The 20,470-nt window shown below is 34.6% G+C and overlaps 1 protein-coding gene across 4 annotated transcripts in view; it reads left to right on the top strand.

Annotated features, from left to right (window-relative positions):
* The window catches only part of LOC115287760 (sodium channel protein type 2 subunit alpha), a 142,088-nt gene that overhangs the window by 109,697 nt on the left and 11,921 nt on the right, over nucleotides 1-20,470 (top strand). For 3 of the 4 annotated variants that reach the window (XM_029934463.1, XM_029934462.1, XM_029934464.1), the window contains exons 18-23: nucleotides 6,375-6,495; nucleotides 10,650-10,804; nucleotides 11,555-11,728; nucleotides 15,960-16,082; nucleotides 18,355-18,636; nucleotides 19,856-19,909. In XM_029934463.1, coding sequence (XP_029790323.1) covers nucleotides 6,375-6,495; nucleotides 10,650-10,804; nucleotides 11,555-11,728; nucleotides 15,960-16,082; nucleotides 18,355-18,636; nucleotides 19,856-19,909 — 909 coding nt within the window. The remainder of the gene's footprint in view (nucleotides 1-6,374; nucleotides 6,496-10,649; nucleotides 10,805-11,554; nucleotides 11,729-15,959; nucleotides 16,083-18,354; nucleotides 18,637-19,855; nucleotides 19,910-20,470) is intronic. The other variant, XM_029934465.1, reaches the window with a different exon arrangement.

Raw genomic sequence — 20,470 nt, 5'->3', positions numbered from 1 at the left:
ATAATGTAAATGAATTGGAATGTTTATATTTTGGCTGCTAGCAGCATGGGTACAATTTTTATCTGCTCCATTTTAGAGAAATGGCATTGCTTTATTTAGCAATTGACCATAATTGTTTTAAATTTAGAATATGATTCCCTTGGAGATTCTGTTGATATTTACCCCTCAAACTCCTAAAACTGAAAGAAAAGGAAATAAATAAAATAAATAAGATGATCATCTTTTAGATGGTATGTTCAACTGAAAATAGATCTGGAATCCTCCTTCTTCATTCTGTTGCTCCTCTGTCCTTTATGGTTCTTCCCCCCCGCCCCCCCCCATCTATTTCACCCAAACTTGCGGGGAAACTTTCTTCTGAAGAATATTATTTAAACATATCATACACTGCAAACTCTTATATAGGAAGAGAATCATTGTGAGCTCCTTTAATGTTTTGGAATGAAAGGACCTCCCTTGTCATGTGACCATGGCAGTGAGCATAACCTTCTTTGGGGTCCATTACGTGGACCTTTGCATTTCCTGATGTTGAAATCATAACCAAATTCCTCAGTGAAATTTAATTATTTTTTCCAGAAATATTAAGTAAATATTCTGTCATTTCAGTACAGTTTCCTATTCTTCTGCCATTAACTATGAAACAACCCTACCACAAGCATATTTGGCTCTTTGGAAAGGAGCAATGATTATGTCATTCCTGTAGCACTCTTTTGTACTTTGGAACAGGATAATCAGTCCCTGCACTCTAGATTCATGAGAGATAATGCTTTATATATTGGAGGAATGATATAAAATGGGATCCAAGGTGTGCAGTTGCTCACAATGAAACACAGATATACAGGGACTAGAGAGAATTTTTTTTCCCCATGATGTATTAATTCTTCAGAAAAGTGTGGGATTTGACTCCTTACGATAATGGCTTGTTTTTCCCAGTTTCTTGGCAAAAGGGAAGGTTAGTTTCCTTATTTTCTGACTATCCCATTCTTTAAGTTCTTATATAAACAGATATACAAGGAAAGTGATAATCAGATACATTACCTATCAGTTTATTTAGGAGATTTAACTGGAGTACATATGGTGGAACACAAGCTAGGAAGAACCCATTTTAAATTGACTTCATTTATTCTTAACTCTCACATTATTATAATTTTCAGTTTCCTCGACTATGTCTTTTATCTTCCCTCAGGAAACATTGTCTACTCCCTAACAAAGTATCCTAATTTACAGTACGGGGGCTGGGAAGAGGAAAAAGATGTGAGAGAAGTTTGAGGGGATAGGTACAATAAGAACCCACCTATTATTTTATCCTGGAGAATGTTTAGTCCTTAAGGGAAAGTTTTCCAGTAGGATAGTGATAAAAAAAAAAGAGGGGGAGAAAAAGGCTCTTCATGTCCTTCATGTAAGAACAAAATGGGCCAAACGTGTGTGTCTTTGGGGCACTCTATATCTGCTGAGGAGTAGGCTAACATGATATAAGGGTTACTTTTGCCAAACCAAGAAGGATATTTAAAATCCAAATTTGTGGTTTAGAAAATTGTGTAATGTATCCATTATAAAAATAAAAATAAATTCTAGGTAATGTAGTATATAATACTAATAATACTTTTGATTTTGCCATTTTCCTCATTAAAACAACAATAATACAATTAAGTGGTATTAATGTGCCACGTTGGCCTTAAGCTTATCCCAAAGCAAGTAAGATTATGACTTTCATTGTTCTAGTGTTAAGGTTTGCCATGGAAAATAACCCAGAACTCCTTAAATACAAATTCTAATTCAGATATACGTGGAACAAAGAACTGCTATTCTTGGGGGCCAAAATCTGTAAATATTAAATATTTGACCTAATATATATTTGAGGCTATTTCTTTCTTTTAAATCCTGGTTCCTTTCACTGAATCAGAGTAGAATATGCCTCTTTTTCTAAATTATATACAATTTTACTAATTATATTTCCTTAAAAATGTGTCTCAATTTTATAATGATAAACAAGTGTGCCAAAAAAAATAGCAAATTTTCTCTCCTTTTCTCTGTTGTGATTGTTTTTTAAATGTTTTTTATTTATTTATTTTGAGAGAGACATAGAAAGAGAGAGCAGAGGATGGGCAAACAGAAAGAAAGAGAATCTTAAGCAAGCTTCACCCTGTCCACAGAGCCAGACATGAGGCTCAGTCTCATGAACCATGAATTCATGACTTGAGCTGAAATCAAGAGTCGGATGTTAACCAACTGAACCACCCAGGTGCCCCATGATTAATAATTTTTAAAAATAATTTTACTTTCTGAAAGAAAGACTTGTAGTTTGGCACATCAATGTTTAATAGTAATTTATCAATGATATGGAAAGTAAAAGATATACTGTTTAAAAATACAAAATGAAATATTATGTACCTAGATATTTATTGATTAGAACATTAAGCAAAATATGATTCTGTCTGGCTTAACTCCTATAAATATCCAGAAGATTTTCAATAGGAAGAGCCCTGTTATGAGGTTTTCATTAAAATAGATGTTCAAGTAATATTTCCACCTGAAATTATTGCCAATGCTATACATAGCAAGTAACAGTTAGCTATTCCTGTTTGATCTCTTTACTATCCTGATATTAGACTACATCATATTTTGTTAAAATTTAACTAGGCAAGGGTATTCTGACAATATCATTCAGTTCATTATTTCCTAATAAATAAGAACAAAAAGTAAAAAGGTACCTAAATATCTAAATTTTACCAAAGGTAAATATGAAAATTGCCAAGCATAGAACTTGAAAATATAGAACTGGTTCTATTTCTAGCCAATTCATATTTTGGTCTCTTACTCATATGGTATTTTGCAGTTGATGATGCCTAGTTTAGAGCATTTAAAAGCAACTTTTATTTGAAAATTCTTAAAGTACATGAGTTTTAATTGTTCCATATAGTGATGTATATTTGACAGTTCTATTTGATAAATTTGTACCATAGTAAGAATTTATTGTAATTATGGCCATATCTAGAGTTTTATAGTGTTAATTTGATTCGTTTCATTTTTATGAACTAAAAATTTGTGCACATTGTAAAGATTTAGAATCTTTACACATTTTAACTGTTAGCATACTTTATATTATATTTGCTTATTATGTAATTTTAAGTCATTGAATTGATGCTATCAAGAAAGATTTTATAAATCACAGTTTCTTGCCTACATCTCAGTATTATGGTTTAGAGAATGCTTTTTGTTCATTTAATATTCCAATGAATATTTAGTTCTACTCTGCACTAATACATATAAGGATTTGAATGTAAATTGAACTAATACTAACTTCATAGTCACAAAACTTGGGAATCAATAATATCATAAGTACGATCTTGAACCTACAACATTTAACTACATATCATGTCTACTAAATATTTTATATTGATAAAGGTTGGTTTTCCTTATGAATCACCAAAAAATTCTCTAGAAAATTCTGGTAAAATGGGGCACAGAAGATCTAGAGTCCAGCTACGGACTCACTATAACATTTGACAAGATAATTAAAGTCACATTTCTTTCTCTAAATAGACACTGGATTGGTTGATGTTGAGGAATAATGCACAGCTTAGGTTCTTTATTTGTAAACCAAATGAAGTAATGCATGTGATGGGTGCTGTTTCACATCAGAGGGGAAGGTGGAGAAGGATGGATTGCCTCTCATTAAAAATATTTCATTAACCACTGGAACTGCAGATCCACTTATATAGAGTAAAAAGAAGGAAAACATTGTCAGAATGATTTGGCATTAGTTTACTAACTCCAGAGTTAAACTACAGTTTTCTTTGTGTACTCATTTTAAGTTTGTATAATTGAAAGCCTGACATTGAAATAGAACTCCTAATTCTAAAGGTTGTTGGCCATTATTTACACAATTCAGAATCTTAAAGGATCTGTGTTATTCTACACGTGGGTGGGAATACTGTTTGTATTCCCTTGATGTGAAAATATTCACTTGGAGATGTCAGAAATAGTTACTGACAGAATAAAAAAGTCCGTGCACTGGTCATTTTTGCATTTACACAATAAACATCTATTAAACACAAACATTGATAATAGGTACTAGTCACACAAAGATGGCAAAAGTAGTATCTTTGCTCCAAAAGTTTAAGTCTGGTTATATACATCTTCTAGAGACAAAACACTTTCATGTTGCATTTAAGAAAAGGTAGTATCCTAGCCTTTAAATACATAAATATTTAACTTCAGTAAAAAGACGTTACTTCTATATCAGTACTAAGGAACTGCACTAAAGGGAAGGTGTGATAGTTTATGTTACAGGGATCCTCTAAAACATTTCAAACCAAGATCCACTGAAATTTGATATCTGATGACTTCTTCCAATCACTAAGACCTACCCTTTATTTTGGAATGGAGAAGTCTATTCAGTCATTCAGTTTTTAAACAATGTTTATTGAGTACCTGTGACATACCCAGCACTGCTGTAGGCTGTGACACAGTCCCTCATTAATGTATGGTGTACTCTGAATACAGATCCTCATTTTTCCTTTGGGCTCATCCCTAGGTCTTTCCCCAATCTGTATTTATAGTTATCCTTTTTCCTACAAGCAATGTATTCCATTTTTTATTGTAGGCTGTCTGCAGTTAGATCAGTTATGACTAAGCTTCAGTTTTTCTGATTACCTATGTCATGTTTCAACATCCTACAAATGATAAGATCAGTATTTTTAGGTCCCTAATATGTAACAATTTTATGTGAATCAGATAGATGGGAATGAGATGATTATATGGTCATTTCTTAGTCAATCACATGTATATAAACAGAGCCATACTTATCAAAGCCAAAGACAAAGGATAGGAAATTAGAAGAAGTCTAAAAAAGTAAAATGTGTGCAATAAATATTCCCACTTTGACATGTCATCTTAAACCAAAATATATTCAAATTTTAAGGACAAAGATATCATGATTATCTGTCTAGTATCGTGACACATTTGGTGAGTAGAAAAAGAATTCAATGAAGTTCAAGCATTTTTAACATATAACACTTCATTTAATGTTTTGGCTGAATTAAAAAAATAATCCTGAAAACAGTTCTAAGAAGAGAGACTCACATCTAATATTTATGCTTCGATCACTGATATTGTTAAATTACAGAAGACGAAAGAATTTTCAATCTCATATATATCACATATAAGTAGTTGTAATTCTTGAGCATCACCATGCCAAGAAATATTTTATATAAAGAAAACGGTTTTCATAAAATAAAGGAACCATCTTCCTGGGGCAAACCCATATAATCCTTAGCTCAAACACGAGTAGAGAATTTCTAGTACTGACTACAATACCCATTTTATAGTAATTTAACATACTTCAATGTGCATTTTATCATGTGCTTACCTCATCCCCTTTATAAAGTAGCTCTTACCAGCTCAACCATTTCCTAATGTTATGCACTAATGGTAATAACATTGTAACAGGTCCGAGAATGCTATGGCCCAAACTACTCTGATTCCATGTGGCACTCATACCTGGCCCTCTGTCGTTCCTGCAGCATTTTAAGACCAGGCTAAAGACTGGGATTGTGCTGCTCCCTTGAACACCCTCACCTGGCTAAAGTTTGTTGCATTTCAAGATTTAAAACAACTTCTTCCTATTATATTTTTCTTTTGGTGGTATTTGATGTAGCCTAAAGGAAACCAAAACGACTACCAAACATTCATTTCTCCCTGTGTTAACAGGACAGGTGAGAGTGCCGGAGTAACAAGTAGTTTCCAAATGCACAATGAAACACGGGAGTGCATTGGCCAAAGAGAATGCAAAATACCAGCTCTTGCTATAAAGCTAACAATGTGCTGCTCTTTTCTGAATTAGAAAACTATAGAATATATTTAATAACAACAGTGGTATATGTTTTCATGTCAATGAAAAGTGGATAAATATAGATTGTTGCTGTTTATGTGCATATGATCAAATCTTTTCTGCATTTGACATGAAAATACACTTGTGCAGCTTTCGTTGGTTGGGTCACAATTTTAGAATAAAACAAACTATACCATTTGCAAGCTAATTTACAAAAGCAAGATCACGGATGACCATGTGACTCTGGCAGCTTATATAAGCTCTCTCCAGGATTTTGTTTCAGTATCTCTACATGGGGGCTTAATAAAAATTTATTTAAGTTGTTAGCACCATATTTTTAAAGAAAAAAAGTGTGTGCTATGGTGCTGCCTCTAATCTTGTGACCCCCCACCTCTACTAAAGCGGACTGGCATTATGTTCAAGATATTCTTAAATTACAGATCAAGGAAATGCATACAGAAGACTTGAGGGCACACCTTTTGAATTTTTATATTATAGATTAAAGAAAATATTTTAAAAGCTTTTCTGTGGAATTGATTTTCAGAAGCTAAATGCAACTAGTTCATCTGAAGGCAGCACAGTTGATATAGGAGCTCCCGCTGAGGGAGAGCAACCTGAGGTAGAACCCGAAGAATCCCTTGAACCTGAAGCCTGTTTCACAGAAGGTAAGCGGAACCATGCATACGAGCTCAGTGGCCTTCTCTTACCAGTCTCTCTCCCTGCCCCCTAATTATCTGTATCTATCTTGTCACTTTTCATTTGTTTGTTTGTTTTCTTTTTCTATATCAAAACAAAGATAAGTTTTTGAAAGGTAAGATTTAGTTTATGTATCAGACATACTTAATTTTGTGCATCCTGTTCAACTAAAAAATGCTGCTAACTCTATGGGTGTTTTGGTGGACTTCTAGAATATCTAATCAAAGAGAAGGCCAAATCAAGCATATCTCTTTTTAGCTTTAAAAAAAAATTAAAGGAAACAAATTGTAAGTCAAAGAAGTAATTTACTGTGTACTGTTTTGTTAGTTTACAAGGGGTACTAATATAGGTATATATCTAAAACTGACCATAATTAATGATTACTTGTATCTATCAAGATCGATTTCTTATTAGTTCTGAATGCTAGCAGATAACAGATAATGAAATGCCAAAGTATACTGAGCTATATAACATGAGGCACCATGCCATTGGGGCAATACCAAGAGGATTTTCTGAAGAAGGGTAAAATTATGTTATTTGAAGTATGAATCAGTTACCTCTTAAACAATAGTGCTATATATCAAACAACCCAAAAAGCATGTATTTTTGCTCACAAGTCCAAGGCCAGCCAGATGATTTTGCTGATCTTGGATAGGCTCTCTTTCAAGCCTGAGGTCTTAGACGGACTGCTGGGCTGCCTGGGCTCCACCCCATTCTCGTCTCATCCTCCGCATAGTGGCCAGGTATGTCCTAGCGGTGAAGGCAAAAGAGCAAGGGAGGACTCGTCGCGCCTCCTCTTCTGTCAGGCTTGCTCCTGTCCTGTTCACAAAAGCAAAGTTACCTGGCCAGTCCAGAGTGTGAGGGAATGCACCACTAATGATTCAAAGAGGCAGAAAAATTAACAATAACACAAGGTATGGAATTCTTTACCTTTCTTATATAAAGTTCTATTGTGGGTACAGAAACATTTCTATTGTAGGTACAGAAACATTTTTCTAAAATCCTTCATGTTTAACTCACTTTTTAGTTAACAGCTATTTAATAATGCATGTCATGTCTTCGCCTCAAATCAATACTGAGTACTAATCACTTAAGTAAAAATTTATTTTAAAAATAGTGACTGCCTCAAGTTGGTGCTAGTAACGCAATTTTATTACAACTAATTCTAAATGTGTTTCATTTGGGTTATGCATGTTTACATTAAGAACACTAAAGCTAGCACGCCTGTGTGGTTCAGTCGGTTAAGATTCTGACTCTTGAATTTTGTTCAGGTCATGATCTCACAGTTCATGGTATCGAGCCCTGCGTCAGGCTCTGCATGGACAGGGTGCAGCTCCTCCCCTCCACCCAGCTCCCATACCCCCACGGGTGCCTATGCATGCACCTGCTCTCTCAAAATAAATAAACAAACATTAAAAAAATATTAAATCTATTTTAATATAAGCTTTAAGCTAATTTTTAGAATATATAATTATACAGACATAGAAATCACAATTGATGTCAATGGATTCTTTCAAGGTTATTATGGAAGATTACGTTGCATATACCTGTTGATTTTGGACTTACATGCATTGGTGAAAATAAATACTTCATTATTAATTGTCAATTTTTAAATAATTTCAGAGGGAGAGCTATTCATTCAGCATAAGTTATGAAGTCACTTTTTGCTATTTTCTTTAAAAAGTCTGTGTACATTCCAGTGTTGTTATTTCATTATCAAAATATATATGACTTCACAAAACATTTAAGTGGTTTATCACAAAATAATTTCTGTGGTATTAGTTTTTACTCTTTACCAATAATTAGCTTATTTTTAGAGTTAAAATATATGCATATATACTGCAATAATAAGGAAAGTATATGTAATTATAGAATAATAATTATGGTAATATCAACATTTGTCTTTTGTGAAACTTAAAAAATATTTAAGCATGAAATATTGTGGAATGTATTCTATATAGAATATAGAGTAACTTCACATTATAGAAAATGATAAAAATACATAGATGCCCGCCAACCAACTTTAATAACTTGAATACTTCTATCATATTTGCTTCAGACTTTTTAAGAATAAAACAAATACAGATTAGGCCCATTGTATTCACCTTTATTATCCCATTTTCTTCCTTTTTTCTCAAAAATAAGCCAATGTCTCAAATTTGGCACTTATCGTTTCCACTAAAATTGGTCATTTTCTGTTAAACTGTTTTTTCATCTCATATCCTCTTTAGAGAAAAAAATTTAGTTCCATTTACTTTATTACAATGAATATTTTCAGGGCATGTAAATCTTCTTGATCTTTTGAGAAACAGAAATGTGAAAAAGATCTTGCTCTCAAAGAAACAACAAATATAATGCTATTTATTTCTTAGTTGAGAAGCTAATAACAATGTGCATCATTAAATTTTCATGAAACAAAAGCTATGATCTGGCTGACATTATAAAGTAGCATCTGATAAACATGTATGTAGTAAAATATTCTGCTCTTTTCAAGATGAGGTTTCTGTTTTTCTATTCATTGATCAAGAGCCCTCTTCTTGGTTAAAACCCTATGTCATGATTCATCTGTCTCCCACACCCCAGCATCCTGCTGTGTGCTGCCAAATCCCACCACTCCACACTATCTCCTGATTCCTGGCCACCATCACCACCACCGTTGCCGTGTTTTCACTTTCTCAGTGTCCAGTTTATTGAATTTCATGGACTCTTAACTCCGTTTTCAACTTCTTTTTTTTTTATCCATTCAGTTTCTTGTATAGATAGAGATCATTCTAATCCATGTTTTATCATGTCCATCTTCATATCTCCCAAATAAATCCTTCAATGTTTTACTCACAGACAGCATATAAAATCTCAGTGCTCCAACTGATTCATTCAGGTCCCTTTTTCAAATTGGCTCTAGTAAAAAATAAAGTTACCACAAATAAAAGATTACATAAACATAAACAAACAAACAAAAAAAAAAACAAATTGGCTCTAGGTTCTTTTCTAGTCTTGACTCCTAATTTGCTCCTTCATGCAACTTCTAGACCTATTATTAAGTTTTATTGATGCCATTGTTTCTTCATTCCCTTACAGCTCCTGTACTAGACCTGATTCTTTCATATCCCTTAAAATCTACCTCAAAATTCACTTCATCTATAAAACTAAATATCAAAAATTAATCTATACCAATCAATTCTCACACTTTATTCAATATGTGATATTATTTACTTTCTGTAACTATAGAATTTGCAAGCAAAACCCCTGTACTTTTTTTTAGAGAAAGGCCATGTTTATACATTTTAGTATTACAATTTGTCCAGTACAATTCCTTGAATACTGCAGATATTCACTAAATATTTGTTGATAAGCCTTTTACAAACTATAGCTCCATATATTTATATCCACAAATTGCTCAAAAGTGTTTATGACACTGTTGTTGATAATAACCATAATTAAAGCAATGTATTCAATAATCATGGAATAATCTTATAGATTCTGGTTAAGTCTGGTAATCTTATTTAGAGAAGTATTATGAAACCTTCCACAGTTATATTTGTTTGTAATAAAAGGGAGATGTGTATATTATACCATGAAATAAACTACTTAGAATTCAAATGTCCATATATGAATGGAATCACATTCATAGGATGATAAGATGGAAATATCAACTTTTGATGATTTTATTTTTCTTTCTGTTTTTCTATATGTTTTTATGATGTAATATAATCCATTATAATAATCACATAAACATAAAAAGTATTTTTGAATGAATGATTTTAAAACTATCTTCGGTGCACATGAGTGGAAGCCATCTTTAAAAATTAGTTATTTACAGGGTGCCTGGCTGGCTGGCTCAGTCAGTTGAGCATCTGATTTTGGCTCAGGTCATGATCTCATCCTTTGTAGGTTCGAGCCCCATGTCAGGCTCCGTGCTGACGGCTGTGCTGTTTCAGATTCTGTGTCTCCCTCTCTCTGCCCCTCCCCTGCTTGCATTCTGTCTCTTTCTCTCAAAAATAAATAAAAACATTAAAAAATAGGTATTTACAATGTAACAGGTAGTAGTTTAGTTCGTTTACCAAACACAAATGTACATAATTGAAGAGTAATTCTTTTTCCTCATTTGTTTGACTTATTGTAGACTGTGTACGGAAATTCAAGTGTTGTCAGATAAGCATAGAAGAAGGCAAAGGAAAACTCTGGTGGAACTTGAGAAAAACCTGCTATAAGATAGTGGAGCACAACTGGTTTGAAACCTTCATTGTCTTCATGATTCTACTCAGCAGTGGGGCGCTGGTAGGTGATGTGTGACCTGCGCCTTTTTCCTCTACCTGAAACTCTTTACCTTCCCCTTTAGTGAACCTGTTACAGGTTTTTAAAATAAGGTGCTTGTGAAGTAAGAAACATTGCATGATATCCCTAGCACAGAGTGAGAAGCTCAGTAAATAGCAGTTTTTATTATTGTGGAAGAAGTCTGAGAACGAATCAAGCTCAGATAAGTATGGTTTCTTATAATGTTTAAAGAAAGATGCGTTCCCCAACCTTTCCCAAGAGCTCTGCAAAAAGAGCAGAGTGAGCTTCCCAAATATACAACACACACATGCCCAGACTGAGCAAGAGAAATCGAGTGGAGACAGTGATACTCCTCTGTCCTCCTTTCTCCAGGTTGGGGCAGGGGGTGGGCTCCTGCCTTACATTTGTGTTACTGAGAGAATACATTACAGTGCACTGAAAAAGGAGATCTACTCACACTTGATCTTCTCCCTCCTGCTGTGGAGAGACAGGTCTGACAGTCGCAAAATTTTTAAGCTCTTTGAGATACCCTGATACCCTAATTTGAAAGTTATTTGAATTCATTGGCTGACTGAAGTGTGCAGGCAATAGTCACTGCATACAGATAACTATAAAGCAAAATGCCACTGTGGGAAACGTGAAGAAGACTTTCAGACTTGGACCCCCGAGAAGAGCCTTGCAGCATGGTTTTCCTATTAAGACATCAGAGACAGTTGATGACAATGAAATTCAATGGGATTTTTTCACTTACAGGCCTTTGAAGATATATATATCGAGCAGCGAAAAACCATTAAGACCATGTTAGAATATGCTGACAAAGTTTTCACTTATATATTCATCCTGGAAATGCTTCTAAAATGGGTTGCATATGGTTTTCAAGTGTATTTCACCAATGCCTGGTGCTGGCTAGATTTCCTGATTGTTGATGTGAGTATCCTGCACTTTTTTGTTTCATCCTGTTGGCGTGTTTTGATGGTTCTAGCAATGGTGTCTGGCACATAGTAGACACTCAGTAAAAACTTCCTGTAAATATAAATGATGATTCCCATTTTCCCAATGAGAAGCTACCCCGAAAATGGTTTCTTGCTGATTTAAATTCATATACTTTCATATGGGAAACAGTCAAATGCTGCCTTCCTATACTTACTGATTTAGTTTCAAATTAATATTTAAATTCCAAGTTACACAAATATATCAATGTAGAAGTTTTGCTTTTCTCACTCTTACCTTTGACAGAATTATTGACTGTATTTAAATTCCTCACAGTTATCTTTGACATTGGTATTTTTGTCATCATCAGAGCCTATTGAGAAGTGTTTGTCCCAAGATGCATTACTAATTACAAGGAAACTTGAAAGTCAAAAAGGCAGGAGACACTTACTGATTTGTGGTGATGGTTGAAATAGGTTGGCTCTGGGTAATTTCTATCAGAGCTTTATTCAACTGCCCTGGTGTTGAAAATAAAGGTGGAGTACCGTACTATAAAAGTCCTTAAAAAATTGAACACAAAGTTGCTCTCTGATTTCAGGGGGAGTGTAGACCTTACTTTTTATTCTAAATATAAAATCTTAATTGGACAAAAAAATTAAAAATCCTTTTCCTTTACTTCCAGAGATTTTCTTCTTAAAGGCCTTTTAAGTCAGTAGTCTATTCGTAATGGCTAAAAAGAAATTTCTCTAGAAAAGACTAAGCAAGCCAGTGGAGACAGGGGACAGGCACATGGGAGAGGTGACAGGATGACTTCAGAGCCAACAAAGGAGGGGAAGGACTCTGGAATTTGCATGAAAGCACAATGTGCTAAATAGAGTATTTTGAAGATAATATTTTATTGATTGTAATTCCTTGGAAATTAAATATATATTTTTAACATGAAATATTTTGACATATAAAATGTGCATATAATGCTAGTAAAACAAAAAAATGGGCCCTTTTGTGAGGACAATTATTTTTTATAGTTTCAAATGAAAAAAATCAACTTTAAATCCAATATGAACTTTCTAATCACCAAACAGAAGAACAAATTATAAGACAAAGAAAGTTCTTTGAATTTAAGGGGAAAAATGTCTTTGTTATATATTTTTTCCTAATCTGCCTAAAGCAAATCCACTATTAATGTAATACATAAAGGCTTCATGCAGAATTACATCAAAGGTTTTCTGGCAATATAAGAAGACAATAAACAAATACTTAAGACCACATTTGATTGGACAGTACACAAAGAAAAAATATACCAAAACTATAACCATTCTTAGATTTGTATAATGGGATTATAGGTGATACTTTTCATTTTCTTTACATTCTGTATGTGGTAATGATACATTGTTAAATTTATAATAAAAATATCTGCCATTTAATGTGTCTGTGTAATAGTAAAGGCATTAAATCAATATGACCTGAATATAAAGAAATTCTTAGGAGAAATCTAGTTGTCCTGCAGCTGATGCTCATAATACTGAATATATCCTGATGTTTACCTTCTTAAATTTAAGAAAACTTCTTGGGACACCTGGGTGGCTCTGTCGGTTAAGCATCTGACTTCGACTCAGGTCATAATCTCACAGTTCATGAGTTCGAGCCCCACATTAGGCTATGTGCTGACAGCGCAGAGCCTGGAGCCTGCTTTGGATTCTGTGTCTCCCTCTCTCTCTGCCCCTCCCTTGCCTGCCCTCTCTCTTTTTCTCTCAAAAATACGTATTTTAAAAAACTTATGACAATATGTTAAACTCATCAATACTTTGCTTTATATCAAATAGATTATTGATCATCTGTTTTGTTATGAAAGATGCAAATATGACTGTCATTTTTCTGGCTTCTGGCTTACAGTCAACTAGTGAGGACAGATATGTATACAACAGAGAAGATGACATCGGTATTAGAAGTGCTGTTCATTTCACTAAGGAAGGGGGAAAGGCTTCGTGAGGGCAGTAAACTGAAGTTTGAGGAATGAGACTGTCAGCAGGTACAGACAAGGGGAGGGACACCAAAGTGTTAAAATACCAATGCGTACCAAGGAGGACCTATTCAAGAAACAAATAATGCTGGCGGGTAAGAACAGTGCCACAGGGTGAGGGCAAGTGTATTGTAGTTGGATGACTACATAAGAAAGGTAAGTTGGAGAAGTGTTTAAAGTATCTGAGATGCCATTCAAAGAGAGACAGACCTATGATCTGGTAAAAAAATAATAATAATAAGGGTGTGAAGCATTATCTATGGAAAGTAGCACAAAAAGCTCACTGTATTAGGGAAAGAAATTTGGTAGGGTAGTGCATGGTAGAATAGAAAGGGGATAATTTGGGGGCACCTGAGTGTCAGTTGGTTAAGCATCCACTTTGGCTCAGGTCATGGTCTCATGGTTCATGGGTTCCAGCCCCACATTGGGCTCAGTGCTGACAGCTCAGAGCCTGGAGCCTACTTCTGATTCTGTGTCTCCCTCTCTCTCTGCCCCTCCCCTGCTTGCGCTTTGTCTCTTTCTCTCTCCTCAAAAATAAATACGCATTAAAAAAATTTTTTTAAAGGAAAGGGATAATTTAGAGGTCAAAAGACCCATTAAGAGATGGTTCCAGAAAGACAAGAAAGTCTAAATGTATCTCCTTCTACACAAGTCACATAAAATTGCGTAATTTACCACTTCTTTTAATTAGCCAATAAATATTGTCCCTGCTCAGAATTTTTTTTCTTATGTCCTGTTTTAACCTTTCATTCTTTAATTTATGTTTACTTCTTTTTGATTCTGTCTTCAGGGTAAGTAAAGAAGTCCAAGTCCTCATATTTCATATACAGAAAATCTTCACAAATGATAATTCAGTAACTTTATTTTTCAATTACCTGTCAAGATAGGGCTCACAAAGCCTAAAAGTTTAAATTTTAGGAAAAATATGTAGACCACCTAAGATAAATTTTTGTAGCTCAATTTTTGCCAAATCCAGAGGTTTTATATCATTATATGTGCCAAATTAATTTGAATTTTTGTTGGAAAATTTTTCTGTGTGCTTTATTTATTTTTCTTAAAAATATTTCTTTCAAATATCCATTTAGACCATACTCTTAAAAGTTATATTTCATATCTATTTCTACTTATCTGCTTTTGAAATTCAAGTGCCATTTAGGGAAAAACACTTTTTCTTAGATTATATAGTTTTAATAAGTTTTCTGTGTATTTTCAAAGGAAATCAGACATTTCTTGCCACCTATGAGAGTTGTTCTTTTCCTTTTTAGTTGATGTTTTAGAACTTCTATCAACTACATTAGTTATCTGTATAAATGACCAAAAAAGATTGTTTGACAATTTCTAATCAGTCATACTAAAATCTCAATTTTTAACAAGGTTATTTTTATTTTTAGTTTTTAAAGTTTATTTATTTATTTTGAGAGAGAGAGAGAGAGAGAGCAGAAGGGTCCGAGAGAGCAGTAGAGAGAGAGAGAGAGAATCCTGTCAGCACGGAGTCCAATACAGGGCTTGAATTCACAAACCACGAGATCATGACCTGAGCTGAGATCAAGAGCTAGATGCTTAACTGACTGAGACACCCAGGAGCCTCTAGAATCTCAATTTTTCTTTTTTTAGTTAATTGTTTTAATCTGACCTAATTAATGGTTTTATGTCCTCATACTGAAGTTGACAAAGCCAGTATTCAGAGGCCTAGATCTTTCTGAGTGTGTTTGTGCTCGGATTCACCAGTGGTTTATTGGACTTCACCTGTGTATTTGCACTGTTTTCATCATCTCCCTTTCAGGTCTGCTAAATAACATGAGAGGTGATAGAATTTTACAGATCGATAGATGTAGACTGCACTTCTATGGTATTCTGTTTCTTGATTTATATTTAATTTTTTAAAAACCTGTTCTTGTCAAGAATCTTGGAAAGAGAACATGTATAGCTTCTTCTTTTTCACAAGTTTATGGCAGTGGTTCTCAAAGTATGGCTGACAGACCAGTGTCTTTAGCTGTACCTGGAAACTTAAAGAAATGCACACTCTCAGGCCCAACCCAAATCTGCTGAATCAGACTCTGCCAGCAAACTGTGTTCTCAGCAAGCCCTCCATGTGATTTTGATATTCACTAGAGGTGGAGAGCTCCTGGTTTATCGCACAGGGCAGCACGGAACTGGGTACGCATTTTGGTCTGTAAATACGAAAACTCTGTTGCTTTCTCTGTATAGGTCTCGTTGGTTAGCTTGACTGCAAATGCCTTGGGTTACTCAGAGCTTGGTGCCATCAAATCCCTCAGGACTCTAAGAGCTCTGAGGCCACTGAGAGCCTTATCCCGCTTTGAAGGAATGAGGGTAAGAGCAAATGCTTTACAAATTGCTGGAATTATAATTGAGAACAGACTGACGTTTTGTACCTCAGAAATGATAAATCCATGGAGAGTTTGTCTTATACATTCATACTGATGTAACTGATTGATCAATAAAATGTGTCAAATGTCCATAAACTTGACACTGTTGAAGACACTCATGTAATAGAATGCCTAAGTGATTGCTTCTAATTAGAAACAATTAGACTGCTTCTAAGTAGATTTTTCATTCTGTGGGAAATCTCAATCATGTTGCATAGACTTCAGATGTGAGTCAAGATTAGTTATGTTCATTCAATTTGTAAATGTGCAGGAAATTCCACTGACTGTAATTTAAAACCACCAAAGAAGTCTTCATCATGTCTTCATTGCTCCTCTCATGTGGTTTGAGCCCTTTAAAATCTGAATCTGGCCCTTTAGCTTTCACACACAGACTGCGGTGGCTAAAAAGTAGGCCAGCTGTGGAAATCTAACGCTCATTTAGAAAGGTGGTACATAGGACAAATGTGCTGTCATTTGTCACCCCTCCAGGGCACATAACCTGAGAGCACACACCCTCACCACGCAGGAAATGATGACACTCTGTCCCTGTGGATTTAGCTATTCAAAAGAAACTCTTAGAAAATGATGCTTTTTCTGATATTTGAAAATAGTTACTTGGGACTTCCTCTGAGTGTTGCAAACACAACAGAAATGAATGATGTGTGTAGGTGTGTGTGCTTGTGTGTTTGTGTGCACATGGTTGCATAGAAAGGAATTGTTAGCTGTTAAATTATTTTCTCTTTACCAATTTAAAATCAGTTTTGCAGTACTAGTTTTCATTTAAGAAGAGGAATCAAACTTTCAGTACTAGAATAATTTTCATATGTTCTTTATCAAATTTGCATAGATAGTCCTTCCATACATCTCTCTTGGGAAACGTGTGTTATTTCTTTGCTATCGAGGTGTGTGTGTGTGTGTGTGTGTGTGTGTGCGTGCGCGTGTGTGTTTTAACTCTGTTAACCAGTATCATCTCCTCACCTTTGCAGAGCATTCCTTGTAGTGAACTTAAAAATGAACTGTCAAGTCTACAAGTACTGCTGAATTATTAGAGATTTAAAATTCTGGTATTAACTTAATACTGTACTAAGTTCTTTTAAATCTACTTTCATTTAAAAATACATTAAAGTATTGTCCTTTAGTAAACAGGCTCCAGGTGCCAATTTGCAGATGAATTGTGCCTTTTGCCAAGTACTTATTCGGTATTGTTGCTGTAAGCTATCGTTACTCATATGTTTACATGTATGTATGTATTTGTATATACTTTTTATACCATAAAACATTTGTGAAAGGTTAGTGCATGTATTTCTCATATTTTATGTCTGTTCATCGATAAAGTTTATTCCTGATGTAGGTTAGGTACGCTTGCACAGAAAAAGATATTAAGCTGAATATTTCCTTAAGGGATAATTTTAAAAAGTGCTGAAAAAAACGTTTCCTGAAAGTTCTAGTTAATTGAGAAAGCTGCAAGGAACAAAGTCATTAAGTGAAAACCTTGGGCTCAAATTGCAATGTTTTATGAGAATTTTCTCCTGAAAGGGATTCCCCAAAGGAGGATCAGAAAAATGAAATAACTCGCCCAAAGGTGCACAGCTAATTTGTGTGTAAACTGGGCCACAGATCTCCTGCTTTCCAAACCCTTTTCTCCCCATCGCATAGTCAATTTCCGTGTTTCGATCTCTTTGCTCCAACGTTTGCATGTGTAGGGTGAACCTAGACCACATGGGTTGGGACAGGCCTGGCTCACTCATATTTGCTTTCTCAGAATAGTTATTATTAGTGTTGACTTTTGCCCTCGAAATGACCCTCAAGTGTATTCTCTTTCACTTTCAAATTTTGGATAATAAATTTTATGGTTTGCAATTTTTTAGAAATTGTGATATCTACATGATGACCCTGATTTTATAGCCACATCACTATTTGCACTCTTAATTCTTCTTTCCACTTATTATCAGTTCCATTCTTTGATGAAAATGTGCTATGTGTATGTTCTTACCTCTTGAAAAAATATTTCTACAATATAAAATTTATTTTATACTGTTCTGAACTATAATTATCAAGGGCTTTTTGCTGGAGCTGCCAGATACTGCAGATAGTTTCTGCCCAATATTTAACTTTATAAGCAGCCATGTGTTCTGTCATTTGAATACTGTTCTTTTAATAGTGCTTAAAATGGTCATTGACTTTTCACTTGTTTTCCCTTCTCGTTTCTGTGCCAGGTTGTTGTCAATGCTCTTTTAGGAGCCATTCCATCCATAATGAACGTACTTCTGGTTTGTCTGATCTTTTGGCTAATATTCAGTATCATGGGAGTGAATCTCTTTGCTGGCAAGTTTTATCATTGTATTAACTACACCACTGGAGAAATGTTTGATGTAAGTGTGGTCAACAACTACAGCGAATGTAAAGCCCTTATAGAGAGCAATCAAACTGCCAGGTGGAAAAATGTGAAAGTAAACTTTGATAATGTAGGACTTGGATACCTTTCTCTGCTTCAAGTAGTAAGTAACCACTTTATTATTCTCTGTGATGTATTATTAACATGACTCTGAAATCTTCTCTCGCAGTATTTCCCAAAACATACTTCCTCAAGCCCATCTGCCTAGATTCTTTCTAATCATTGCTCAACTATCTTGTCTGCACCATGTTGAAAACTGGACAGTTCTACAGTGTTGACAGTCTTTCAGGATATACATTGGGTACCCCAGCACCAGTCCTTTGTTACTGACATTTTATGTAGGCTCCTACTGTTTTATCCACCCCTACTCTGAGCCAAACAGAGGCAGTGGCCCTGGGGTGGGGGAAAAGTGTGTGGATAAGAGCAGGAGTGATAGATCTCTGTGCTTCTTGGATACCAGACAGTGTCAAACCCTCATCAAGTCTTCACCCACTTAACCCTCACCACCACCTCCACCAAGCTCCCCACCTTAACATCTGTCACAGCAACTCCTACTCCAATTCCGACCTTTCCTGCCTGCTGCAGGAACTCGTTCGGATAATCAAGTCCATTATGTCTGTTATAAATTCATAAACAATCTATCCAGCTTCTCAACTGCCCACTCCCTGAACTGATCCACCTGCAGATGGCGTATGGAGAAGAACAGGTTCTGTGGCTCTAAGAAACTGAAAAAGATGTATAAGTCTTTTGTTTTCAGGTTTGCTGTGTCTGCACAAAAAAACCCACACTATTTAAAAGAGTAAATTGCAGTTGAATACATTTGCTTCCCGATTAGGAAACTATGTTGTTTTATGGAATATATTGTCTTAAAATAGTGTAATCAACACTATGTAGATTTTTGAGAATAAATCATCATGATTCATGATCGGCGATCATACCATTTAGAAGAGAATAAGTAAAATGGAAAGCATTAAGATCGAGCAATGCAGCATATTTTTCAACTTGTCTGATGCTAGTGCTATATACATCTAATAATTTATCAAAGTTTGTGTTATATTCTTATAGGCATATCAGAGTCAAAGATTGTTGATAATTACTTTTATGATAGCATATTGTTATAACCTGTCATGGTTTAATTATAGGTTTATAGAAGAATATAAAGTTGAAATACTTTCTATATTATAAACTTTGACCAGAGTTTAAATACTAACCCCAAACTATTTTATATAGTTTTGAATGAATCTTAATCAGTCTGATACTTACTTTCTTTTCTAAAATTATAATTTGTGGGGGGAAAATTAAATGGTATGACTTTTTTACAGGCCACGTTTAAGGGATGGATGGATATCATGTATGCAGCTGTCGATTCACGAAATGTAAGTCTGTTTAGAGGAAAAATTGTTTAATTTGATCCAGTGAATATTTCCACAGTGTTGTAATTTAGTGACAAATGAAACAAATCAATTAATAGAAAACATCTGTTTTACAAAAATAAAATATTCAACCTTGCATTCTTTCTTCCAAAATTTGACTTGTATGTTTTTCTCTACTCGCCATAAATCTTTTAACACATCTTTTCTAGTATCTAGCATGACACTCAGCATTTAAAAACTTGATTTTGCAAAATGAGACATTGTATTTTTGGCTCTGATTGCTTTGCCCATTTGTACCTTGGAAGCCCTGAATAAAGAACGCACTTCCTATGTCTGTCACAGATTTCCTCCATCTTTTGATCTTTCTTATAATAGAAGAATCTAATGGTGGGGGAGAAAAACAAAACAAAAGAAACAAACCTTTAATGTTTCTCTGTGGGAAGTGAGATTTTGTGGTAGAAGGCAGCGGCCTTCACAATCTACTTTACACACCTCAGCACTTTTGAAGTTTTGGTACAATTTTCATTAATTTTTTAATATTTAACAAGGAGAAAGGAAATCACA

The sequence above is a fragment of the Suricata suricatta genome, chromosome 3 (genome assembly GCF_006229205.1).
Source record: "Suricata suricatta isolate VVHF042 chromosome 3, meerkat_22Aug2017_6uvM2_HiC, whole genome shotgun sequence".
Classification (NCBI taxonomy): domain Eukaryota; kingdom Metazoa; phylum Chordata; class Mammalia; order Carnivora; family Herpestidae; genus Suricata; species Suricata suricatta.
Note: the sequence above shows the minus strand (reverse complement) of the source record. Positions and strands in the feature narration are given on the sequence as shown.